This window comes from Thermochaetoides thermophila (assembly GCF_000221225.1).
Source record: "Thermochaetoides thermophila DSM 1495 unplaced genomic scaffold scf7180000011815, whole genome shotgun sequence".
NCBI classification, from domain to species: Eukaryota; Fungi; Ascomycota; class Sordariomycetes; order Sordariales; family Chaetomiaceae; genus Thermochaetoides; species Thermochaetoides thermophila.
Window position 1 is genome coordinate 1,333,550 of NW_006383031.1, and position 12,730 is coordinate 1,346,279.

The following is a 12,730-nucleotide window of genomic DNA, read 5'->3' on the forward strand; positions in this document are numbered from 1 at the left end:
AAGGGGGAAAGGAACGGGAGACTGAATGGAAGAATCCGAGGAAGCACGCTCTGGAAGACAGAAAGGAATAAGCTAGATGTCATGAGGGGTCACTGGTGGGACATGACTTCGAGAATATAGAATGCCTCGTTTGACACAATCTAGAGAGCCAGCTAAGGGAGCATCGCAGTCTCCAGACTCTTGTACCTCGAAAAAAGGATACAGAGGTTCCATCATCCGTTTACCCGAAGGGAGAGATTTAGGCAACATAGCTTGCTCAGCAAGCCGGTAAGAGCTATTGAGAAGGGCCTCTACAGTGTTGACAAGCATCTCGGTAGCGTTTGCTTAAGTTGCCAACCTAACCGACACCAAGGCCTCTATGCACGTACGCCACGCCGGGTGAGAGCTAGCCGCTAAGGCAGGCTTTTCCAGTGAGTTCCCCAGGTGTGTCGGTGAGAGAGAAGCTGAATAGCCTTCACCGTTGTGACTACTTGTGCATTCCACTGCATCTCTGCAACATGTCGCTAACACAAAAGTTCCAGAAGCTCAAAGATGACGTTCATATGGCACCACTGGGAGTCTCCTGAAGGTGTTGTGTGGTTTCAACACCCCTGGCCAAGAATAACGTTGATCTTAGCGGGCAGTAGCACTGCGGCACAGCCCTGTGGCAGGTGCGAATACTACATGGGCGTAAGGTACCAAACTGGGCCAATTTAACCGATGACAAGGGCGTGCAGCATTACTACGCCCGCATACCGGGTAAAAGGAGAGAGGAGAGATCCAGGTCTCAATACAAACTGGCTAAATTCGATTCTTTGCGGAGGGGGGGGGGAGGGCAGGATGGAAAAAGCTGTTGTGTTCCAAATGAGTTGAGCAGCTTGGAGAAATGAATGTTTAGCTGCTCCCTTCATGACAGAAAACATGGAAAGCAATGCAAAGGGGCGATTGTATGAGATCGGTAACAAGTTCCCAAGAAGGGTTGGCTTCGGACTATCTTCGGTGACATGAACTGGTTTGAGCGATTGTCGCAACTCACCCAGCGACAATTCCAATGGCCTCAGAATTAAAGGGCAACATCGTATCTGCGAGCATCGAATGACATGTGAGTTTGCAGCGTTGTGTTTGGGCACCTTTGCAGTACTGCAACTCTGTAAAGTCTTCCTGTCAATCCATCAAAACGGATGTCACCAGTTTCGTGTTAACATGGGCGGGTAAAAAGAGTTGGGTTGCCGTGCATCGCAAAAACTGCCGGCCGAAGACCCGTTAATCCGGGTCGGTAGTTGATGGCAATTCTTAAAGGTCAGGAAATATCGGCATTTGTCACCAAGTCGGAAGACTAGAAAAGCTTACTGTAGAGCCGCAAAATGACTCGCTTTATTCAGGGTGATTATCGGCAATGGGAACTCTCTAATGGGTGGTCTTCGAGCAGTGATTCGTCAGCAACACTTCCCCAAGGCGTAGCTGGCCGCCAAGCAAACCACATGTCCTCGACCAAGCATCTATGCCTCGGCCAAAGAGCTGTTAATTGCCCCAGTTGTGACTTGCCTGTTGGTTCCGATATCAATCGGAAGGAATCGGCATTTTTGACTCTTCCATGAGTTCGTGAAAGGGACGAGGCTTTTTCTTGTCACCGAGACAAAAAGGGCTCACAGCCTTAGGGCTAGAGTGACATGTTAAGTCCCCGCAGTGTGCATCAACCCAGTGTGATGGGTTGACATGCGGAGCGCGCTACTGCAGGCCAGCCCAGACTAGGTCAAGAAGATTCCCAAGCTCATGCAGGCAGGAAGCTTGTGTTTTGGTGTTTTGCAACGCTGGGTCATTTTGATCCTTGTGATGGTGGGAAGTTCCGTCTGGTGCGGGCAGGGGATGGTGCTCGGAAAAATTTCCGTGGACCGAGGCCCCAAGGCAAGTGCCGCCGCCAGTAGACTGGATGGGAAGGTCGGGAGTGAACGCTGCCAGGAATCGAATGGCTACGACAAAGATTCTTGAGCAGCGGGAAAGTTGTGCCGTTGATGTCCAGGATCCTAAGGTGGCGTACTTCAGAAACCGCGGTTTGCTGTTCAGATTCCAGCCTTCTAACCAATACTGCGCGATATACTACACGACATGCTCGCACTCGCTAACATCTCAAGATCGGGTTCTGCCTTAGGGGAGAATGGCATGACAGCTGCTGCGTGGTTCAAGGCCACAGAGGTCCAGAACCTCGGACGATGTTGTCATTCGTGCATCAGGTAAGGAAGCCGTACCAGCGCCTTGGGGCTGGAACAATTAAAGTGGACCGCAGGATCGGTGGCACTTTTGATGATGTTTTGATAATACAGAAGTAAGCAGGGAAAAAGCGATGAGTGCGGTTCTGATTTCCCAAGAAGGTGAAGAGATGGTCAGAGACTTAGGGTTAAACACCGCATGGCTGCTTCCTCGATGTGTGCCTGGTCCTTGTCTTCCCCGGCCCTCTGGGGCGGCATCAAGGGAAGTGGCGCATGTTTGTGGCTTTGTGGCCTATTGCGGCCTCGTCTCATTGGTTAACCGCGCGGTTGGCGCATAGCCCCTTCCGCGCGCCATCACAGCCGCAGACGTCGTCCGACAATCTAGAACTTCTTGGGCATTGCTTTGCGAGACTCTCTTCTTTCGTCTCATCTGCTTCCTCTTTTCCAGTCTGCTATTTCATTCTTTGGGCGGGGCTGCGATCAGAACATCAGCCCGCTACCTACCAGTTCCATATTAAAGACAGTAAGGCTTACAGTGCCGATGGACGCGCACTTGACAGCAAACGGACTGATCTTCCTCTTCAGCAGAGGTTTCCAACTTGACAGGACTTGATTCCCTTCTGCGGGCAACGGGTGAGCTGGAAATTCGTATCGCAGATACCCCAAAGATTCGGCGTCTTGGCAACGTTGTCGTCGAGCCAATCCACGTGCCTGATTATAACTTGGGTCAAGAGTGAGGAGATCTTAGCGCATCACGAGCGGTTCCGGATGAGGTCTAGTCAGGAACGGCTGGCACAATCGGCATGTGGGTGGAAAATGAACGATGCATTGGAGATCTGCGCGCTGAACTGCCGCAGATCATCGATGATGTTGGACGATTCCCGCGATCAATGAGGCCTCATTCGATACCCTTAAGATTCCTCCACGTGGTGTTCCAGCCATATGTCCGGTTGGATGGAGCCAGGACTGTCCGGAGATGGTAGGTTGATGCGGCTCTTCGAGACATCTGATCGGTCTGCTTTGACAGCTCGGCTTGACTCGCTTGACACTTTCGCTGCGACATTCGAGAAGATCCAGTTGTTGCAACGCTTCCAGCCTGTTTATGGGTTGAGGAAGGTCAAGCGCCCCGAGTTTGCTCGTTCTTGTCAGGCGCCGAGGCTTGTGGCTGGACCTGAAGCAGCTAATTCCAAGCAAAGAGAGAGAGTCTCAACTGCACAGGTCAAACCGGGGAGCCCCTGAAATCATGGGCCCTGCGATGGAGGTACGTAGCGGAGGTACGGAGGTACTCGGCGTCACCGACATCCCGGACAACGGAGAGGTCTCTCGTCGGTGTGGCACGGTGAAGTCTGGGGGCTTGCCGTGGCTTCGATGAAGCAGACGGCCGTTCCTCGGGCCAAAACTGGAAGTGGCAGGTGTCGTTGCCATCGGCAGTGCCAATGAATCAATTAGGGAGTAGGTGGATGAGGGCCCCCTGTCACACTTCATGGAAAGTTTTCTCGAAGGCTTCGAAAAGTGGGCCCGCCGTGCTGAGGCATGCTTGGACCTGCCTGGAACAGGTGATGGCCACGCCAGATTCCACGTGTTTGAAGCCCGCCAAACCAGGACCACCACCTCAGATCTCACAATGCCTCAGAATCCTCGACACGTTGCAGGCCCGTTGCGATCCACACACATCATCGAGGATCACCACTGGACGATGAGCGGCACGCTCGGAAGCCGAGTCGCTCTCTGCTCGAACCACGTCCCTGTCAGTCTCCGCTGTTCACCTTGCGCGCTTTTCCCGCCTTCTGTTTTGGTATATTCTGTTGTCAAGAAATCGAGAACCCCCACGGGCACCCATGATGGCCCTCGACTTGTCCAGCGTCTGGAAACTGTTAGGACAGCTTGTTCTGTTACATGTATCTTCTGCCGCTTCGGAGATACGTATGGGAGCATTGGGCGGTCCAAGTACCGTTTAGCGGCTGGTTCGGCAAACCGCTGTGCACGTTGTAAGCGAGCCCGTTTTGCAGTGCAAGAAACAGCCTGCAACCCTGCGGCGACGCGCAAGATCTCCAAAGGGCGAACTTCTGGAAAGCGCTCGGATCCCTCCAATAACGCTCTCGGCGTTGTGTGCGCTTCCAAAATGCCAATCGGCCTGCAAAACCAGTAGTTAAGAGGGATTCTATAATGACGACACTAGGATGTGGACGATGCAGGCAAAGGTTGACAGCTATGACGGTGTAGCAGGTATCTGTAGTTGGCAGTTTTTGCGATAGCTGGGAGCAGTGAAGGTGGTGTTGGCGATGCGACTGTGTCTGTGCAACGAGGTGCTTCACATCCCAGGATAGGATGGTGTCAACGGCCTTGCAGCCGAAGGCTTCGGCGTCCACCTTCTTCAGGATTAGGTTGATGGATTTAGCTCTGGAAACAACTCCCGAAAGAGTAGAAGCTGTGGCTCCACAGTTGGACGGACCGACGGAACAGAACTCCAGACGAATGCTCCGGATTCCTTCTGTTTTGGCCGGCTGACGGCCTCCTCCGCGTTTCACCCCCAGAGCCCCAGAGCGCAGGACAAACTTGACCCTCTCAGCACGTGTTCTCTGACCCGGATGAGAGAGTGTCGGCTGCATTGCCGGCTCCGAGGATACAACCAGCCAAAAGGCGTTTGTACAGAGATCCGGGGACCGGCTACAACCACGTGCAACCCTTGAGGCGACCGTAACTCATGAACTGTGGTGCTGAAATGCTTCATGGAATTGCTGAACACATCACGCTGGACCTTCCTGCTTGCAATTCACGTCCATTGTGTCTTTGAAACGCAAAGGAGTGCATACGCACATCACCTTGAGCTTTCATATCGCTTCTGGTAGGAAATTACCTTTTCTGCTGATTGGGCTGGCGAGTTACAGACACGGAACAAAGACGGCCGAAGTCTTCTGATGTTCCGAAAAAAAAGTTGGGCTCCCATGGAAACAGGCTTGCATTGACTGGTGGGCTTTCAGACCGGGTGTTCACCATCTACGGCTGCGAGGAGTTGTCCACAAAATCATCATCAATGGCAGTGGTGGGTACAGGTACCATTGACCCACCAAACCTGAGGCCACAACCACACCGTTCTGGCACTCCGTTTTTTTACACTTTAGGGCCGTTTGTCTGCCTGAAAACTGTCTCACAAATATGGAATGTCTGTCAAAGCATGAATGCACACAAAACTGAAACCCCTTAGGCAATTGTTTTGATGCATTTGAGGTAGCAAGCTCTCTATTTCCACGGAGGGTTACAGTGCCGTAATAAGAACTGAATTGTGCTCTGTGTGGAATCGTTCGCGTCTTCCCAAGCCGCGAAACCACGACGCGATGTTCTCGAAGTCCCACATTGGGCTCATGGCAACCGACCATTATCCCGGCAATTTGTCGAGTGCCTCTTGCCTTAGGCGCCTTAGGCGCGCACTCAAGCTTCATACCTCAGACCAGAACATCCAGAGATCTCATGTCTCCAAGAGTGTTCGTCTGATGTAGCATGGAGGATCTACAAACGTGAAGGCAGTGCATGAGATTGCGTTATCTCGGTTCAATTCCAGGGCATAACGGCGCCCCGTTGAATTTCGTGCTACTGTCCATGTAGGTACCTACCTACCGAAGGAAAGTGTTCCAAGATCCCGCAGGTACGTACCTGAGTACAACTGGAGGCCCGCGCCCACATCATCCCCAATCATACACCCCCCTGCCACCGACAGCAGGGGGTGAGAACTACACCAGACCCCTTGGAAGCACGGGCCCAGAATCTAGACCTCCAACTGACAAGCTACTTACCTCGGAGATTCCCAAGTTAAATACAATATCCCCCCAAGTCCATGGCCTGGGTTCCCATCTTCTGGCATCCAGGACTACCGTCTACCACGATATCAGCTTTTCTGACCGCAACTTGACAAGACATATATCAGACCCGACGACGACGAGGTCAGCTCACCGAGACTCGACCTCTACTGCTCAGTATTCCTTGCAATTGCTACGACACTCTGTCGATACGCGATCATTTACTGCCAGCATATAGTTGTCCAAGTTCTCGTCGATCGTGTCGACTCTTTTCAAGAACCATATATTTCAACTTTTCACTTTCAAGATGTGCGACTACACTCAGCGCGAGTATTCCTGCGGCCACTTCCGCTGGATCGCCTCCAAGTGGTGCCGCGAGTATACCCTCACGCACAAGAGATGCCAGCCCAATGTCACCCATTTTGAGTACCGCGCAGATGAGCCTTGTGGTATGTTTAGTTCCCTGAGCCTGCTGCCCTCGCATACAGAGAGACTAACTCTTAAAATCAGGCGAGTGCAAGCCGAAGGAGTACCCGCCTTGGGAGAACCTCATCCGCCGCAACAAGCAGGCCACCTACTAAGGGGCTATCAACAGTCACCTTTTTACACAACCATGTGGATGCAGCAACGGGGACTAGCGCTCTTTCGAGACCCGGTAGAGCTCAGAGACAGGAGCGACATGGCGATCAGCACCACCGAACCACAGATCGAGGGATTCTCCAGGCAATTAGCGGCCATCAGCACCCAGCTTACGACGAGTCAACCCATCGGTGACGAATAGAGCCAGACTTTACGAACTACACAGCCAGTCTTAAGTCGAATGAGCAGCCACGATGCTGAACTGACTGCGACACGAGCTCGACAACGATACGGAACAGTAATGGGAACAATCAGTCATCATTGAGTCAGAACAGCCGCCACAGAAAAAAAAACCTGGTTTCAGGTCCTGCAATGCAGATACAACGGAGCATTGCACCATCGCAGCCATCGAACCATTGACGGCGCCAACTGCGCCGAAGACCCGCTCTCCACTTGCATCGCGACCGCCGCTGCCGTTGCTGCTCCTGGCCCCACGGGCCGTTTCTTGACTTGCATCCAATCACTTGCATCAACCCCCGCTTTGGGACGCGGACTTTGAAAATTTTTCGTTCTTCGGCCTTTTTGTCTTCCATGTATGTTTTTTAACCTTGGGCACGCAAACCATTGGGCGTTGTACATAGAACGGATTGTGCTTTCTTGGGTGGGGATGGCGCCGAAAACGGAGCATTTGGTACTCCTGGCTGGGCTGGGGCTCGAGTATAGGGTTGGATTTTTTTTTGGATTTGTCTTGGTGCGTTATTGGGATATGCTTTATTGTGGGATACCAGGGATCTATGGAGTTGGTACGATACAGGATTTTGGAAAGCCTTCTTTCAATTAAGACAGGGTCCCCGCGAGGAGGAAGAACATAGAGACGCGATTATTGCTTGGTTTGGAAAGTTAGCTAGTTCGATACCATTTCTTTGCCTAGCTGGTTACACTGACAATAATGAACACAATAATACAATACGAATTGGGAGACATCGGTAGAAAGAGCCGATCCATCGTGCAACAGGTTACGCAAAGTTGTTACCCCTTGTTGGGCTGCTTTCTTCGATGATGTCCAAAGTCCGGTGGCAGTGCAGGCCGCAGATCTTCCCAGCTCATCGGGCAGCTCTGCGTCATCATTGGTGGATCTTGACCCAATCTTGAGTCAGGGAAACGCGCAGGACTGATGGGTTTGTAATCTGTACCACTGTTGTTGGCTTGCTCTGCTGGCACTCCAACTGGGTACCTACCTATTTACACAGTAGTACCATGGGCTGGCAGGCACAGGAGAGGTGTGCGCGCTAAAGATCACTTTCGCCCCTCCATTTTGCCGACCAAGATTGTGAGTCTGGAACTTTCTCTCTGCCAGTTCATCACCTCCCTACCCTTAAACAACAAAGTATGGATAGGCACGCCTGTCTCTGCACCTCTGCTCTCTGACGCTCAGGCTGTGATTCCAACACAAGAAACCTCAATCAGCTGATTTCACTCAGGGGATTTCCCCCATCTTATCACGGCGCTTCAGCTTGCCGAAAAGAGAACGGAAACAGCCCCGCCTTCCGAGAAGAGCATGGTGATTACCAGATCTCAGTTTTGTCAGCCACGAATGAGGATCGTGCGGCGTCTAGGATATCTTCTATCCTCAGCTCCAGGCTCGTGGACTGGCTGATGAAGTGCTGTGACAGCCTCTATACCCCATAAATGGACTACATATGGTGTAGTGACAACTGTGTGCCTGCGCAATAATGGCCCCGCAGCGAGACAACGGCCCTGGTGGCACCGGAGGTTTTCCGTAGCCAAGGACCGGCAGGCAGGCGTTTTCGACGTGTCAGCCAGGTTTGCATCCAATGCCGATGTGGTCTGGACATTGAGAATGCTTCGTCGCTGCTCTGCTCAATGGGCCAATACTGTGGAACACGGAGCTGCACATCCCTATTATTGCCCATTTGCTAACCTTGAGCTGTTGTCCAACTACCTGGCGTCTGGGACGGTAACACAAGGATGGGCATGCTTTGCTGATGCTGTTCTTGTTATCTTGATAAACTACAGTTGTCGACGGCAGCCTGGTCAGGTAGTTATCTGCCCACCTTCGTGTAGACACCGGCTTCTTGAGACTCACCTATGACGTTGGGTGTCGTGTTCACCCGTCTATACTTCGGCTCGAGGGATGATGAAATCGGCTTTGTCAACCACTGGAAGGAATTGGGTTTTGGTGTGCTAATATGTGGTGTGGCTAGCTTCCAATTTACGGCTTCCTTCACTCATTCTCCTATCCAAGTAATCTTCCCCCAGCCGGAATAGAGCCAATTCATGTTGTGTATCGGCTGTCTACACTACTTGACAAACCAATTCATACCCCTCGGCCGTAAAGACCTTCACAGCTATGAACTGTTGCCCACAACCTGCGTGTTGCAGGTCTTGTGTCGGTGACGTATGCGGACACCTGCGTACGTGTATGTACATTTGCACATACGGAAAACAACAACTAGATCAGGAACTGGATCTATCAGATCGCTGCAAGACGCCCACCTGCCCTGGTATTGGGAGCTTATGTATTATGCCGAGACAGGCATGCGAGGAACATCACTATTGGGCTTTGAAAACTAATATACCGATACATCATCGTCGACAGGATGGATGCAGTTACGCACAGTATCCCTCTCTCGCGCAAGAATTCATATATGACAGCGACGCTCAAGATCTTTGTAGGGCTGGATCCAGATCATTCTATGGGAAGATCTTAAACCGCATCATGTTTGCTGCCACCTTGGGGCATGGTCAGTCAGACCCTCAAGGAAGCATACGCATTTTAGTCACACTGCAGCCCGTACGTAGAAGCGCCCTCTCGTCGCTGTTGTTTTCAATTCCCTGTACCACTGTGGCGGACGAAGGAAGTGCATTTCGCGACACAGGCTACGACCTTCGCAACGATGACGATGTGTAATGACATTGTGCCGGCAAGTTGTGGTACTCCTACCATCTGGAACCAGTCAAAATGGATACCTGCCCTGGCATGAAATCATATTGTGCGTTACACAAGCACACAGAACCATCGGCGGCAGACAGATTTCGGGGTGTTTTCAGCCGACTTGCTTGCAACGCTATCTGCGTGCGAATTGCACTACTGTGTCTAACCTGAGCGTTCTCATCATAACTGGACGATATCATTACTGACTCACTCAAATAAATATCGCCACTTGTAGCAATGCATATTCCAAACATTCCTCTTATAGGTGACTGCAATAGAAGCAACGCAGTCCCAAGAAACCCTGACATCTTGTTGAACTTATGGTAAGTGTGCCTTGGAACTTGCCGGCTTCGTCTAATGTTTTGATGGCGTCCGCATTCGTGTTCCGTCTCGACTATAGCGCCATTTTCTCTATCGCTTTGCTGTCCGTGATTTTGTCGTTATCAATCACCCGACCTACGTCTTCCAAATCTTCTCACTGTTGAGGTCTGTTCTGTCCATCAAGGATGCCAAGACCCCCCGGCTAAGACCCGGCAAATAGTATCAAGATGGGGGCCCCGAAGAGATCTCCAGCGGGATTCGACCGGATCGCCGTGGGAATATCCACACTTCCGTACAAGCCGACATTTCTCGGCTGTTAAGGCCGATGAAACATATCTATTTCATAGCTTTCTTGACCACTCTATCCTGCAAATTCACTTGAAATCCATGGTAAGGTTATGGTATAGCATTGCTACTTGCAGATGAACAGGGGTGTTGTGCCCGCTAATGCATAAGGGAAAGGTTGGCTTGCAGAGCCTGCAGCATGGCGAACATGGAGTGACGGTTCAACTCTTGGACTGAGGGCAACGAAAAGGATGGTTTATAACCCGGAAGCTTACCTACTTATGTAATCTACGCTGTGAGTGCGGAGCAACCCGTGACCTATTTTGCTGTTTTAAGCCACCAATTGTTGGACGTTAGTGGTGGCACTGTGTGTGAATTTCAATGATACTGGGGTAACTCACCTCGATAACCTCCACAAGGTAATGAGCCTGTAAGGCTCCGCCAGTATCCGAAAGGATAATGTCACGGTATAACCCATATGATATGATAAATCAACAATGGCTGGCTGCTTGCTGATCGGATAAGTTCCGACAGGTGGTAATATTCCGCTTGCTGGTCTCTGCCATGGGAAAGAAAATGACTGGAATGATATTGAACCGCGAATGGCTTACTACGGGACGTACTCTTCGATCCTCCAAAGCTCAAGATTTCCCGGTAAAAGGATGTGCAACGAGAGTCTGTGTATATTGCTCATGGAATCCCTCTCTATATTGAACCGGTGAACAGTCATGGCAGACAAAAAAAGACGCGCAGATTCCATCGCTTTTTCTGGTTTCTGAACCTTGGAACGTGACTTCTGCCCAGGAAGATCATGACAATTGTCCAAGACTTCCTAGCGTGCTTACCGGTGGGACACACAAGCAAACACCAAGACTGAAATATGCAGCTGGTGGAGGAACACCTATTCCAAGATTTTGCACGGCAAGTATCTGTCCCTCCGTTAAACCTCGGGTCATGAATCCGGTGATATATATATATCAGGTGACTTCCTAACTCTGCAGTACAGCTAGTGAACTTGTTCAACATCCGAGCAAAGCTTGTGTTACCTCTTTCATACTGACTTAGTGGGAAGTGCAAAATACTGCCGACATGATCCTCACTCAGCGTCTCTACGTGACCGGGGGGATGTCGACACGAACAAATCTCAGACACTAAAGCTTCAGCCGACCCAATACTTTACGCAACAGCTTCATCCCGTAAATGGCGAGGCTTTCCCCACGAGGTAGGTAAAATCTCCGGTGTCACAAGCATGGCGACCCCGATACATATCGCAAGCATGCTGCACGAGGTCTGGACCCCTATGATGATCCCGGGTCTGCGCACAGAGCATCCCAAGAAGTGTCTGTGAGTTAGGTAGAGTGCGGCAAGAGAATATTCCATGGCAAGGGTCATGGAATAGGGGAGTGGAATGGAGCATGGGGCCCCGCGTCTGGAACGTGACGCCGGCAAATACTGCCCCCATAGTCTTTTCCATGTTTGGGTTGTCGATATGGTTGGTTGTGGCCACAGCTGAAGTGGTGGGGACTTGACTTGTTACCGTGCGCTGAGATTGAGGGTGACCAGGCGCGGCGCTCCGAACTCTGCTGTTGGTGAGACCACGATCTGTTGGTTTCCTTGTGGAAGCTGAATAGTTCGCGAATATGACGGTAATCGGGACATGGTTTGTGCCATGGTTATTTGCAGTGCTTATGATAAGGGTTCGTACATACAAGGCGGGCTCCAGGGTTTCAGTCAGCATCAGCGTAGCCGGTCCACACCAGCCAACCCATGCACCCTGAAGATCCGCTAGCCGACCGCTGTTGAAACATTCCGCGACAATGTACGCGCCGAACCTTAATACGGAATGGTACCGCTGGAAGTGAAGTCTACGATAGACAACATCGATGTCTCAATTCTCAGCTGCCACTTATACTTACAACTTCCCTTGATTTGGATGCTCGTTTCAAAGGCTAAACATGTACATGAGTAGGTGCGCCGTTAGTGAGGTTGTAGAACGGAACAATTTCCCCTCGAAGTCTGTCAGTTTTCAATTTTTCCCATCTTTTTTCTCACAACCATCACTGCCGTTACCCTGAGCCGCCGCAGTGTTCCCCACATCGACAGCTGGCCCCTGTTAGCCCGCTACCTTGGTCCCCTGTTGGGGTTGGCCTCAGCAGGTCGCAGCGCCCAGCGAGCCTTATGATGACAAACAACATCGCCTTGAAAGCATTGCATCTTGGACTCGGACTGAGATAACACAGCACTAAAAGGGAGAACTGACGCGGTAAGATCAAATTGACCGTGTGAAATCTCTTCCATGATTGAGTTATCCTTGGTTAAGCCTTTTCTGCCTTGCTTGCCGCCGTCTCTGTTACGCTCCTACGAAGGTTAACAATCACGCACCTATTATATGCGACTACCACATCCGAAGGCCTGTCAGCAATGGAAAGGAGTCAGCCAGGGCAGCATCCTTTTCCATGCGTCCCGCACGTCTTACGCGGGCCGTCTAAGCGCCCCGTAACCGCAACGCTCCGACTGGGTGTTCTTTAGTTAGTCTCTTGTTGCCGAATGCCATCATTACCTTGGCAGTTGACCGTAGTTACATTCAGCCCGGGCTGCCGGCTCACCGA

The 12,730-nt window shown here is 51.3% G+C and overlaps 1 protein-coding gene across 1 annotated transcript; it reads left to right on the plus strand.

Moving 5' to 3' along the window:
• Nucleotides 1-6,287: 6,287 nt before the first annotated feature.
• Nucleotides 6,288-6,561, plus strand: CTHT_0019830 (uncharacterized protein; the record flags this gene model as incomplete). Its single annotated transcript, XM_006692404.1, has 2 exons — nucleotides 6,288-6,429; nucleotides 6,491-6,561. The coding sequence occupies 2 exons, from the start codon at nucleotides 6,288-6,290 to the stop codon at nucleotides 6,559-6,561; spliced, it is 213 nt and encodes a 70-aa protein (XP_006692467.1).
• Between the last annotated feature and the right edge of the window lie 6,169 nt (nucleotides 6,562-12,730).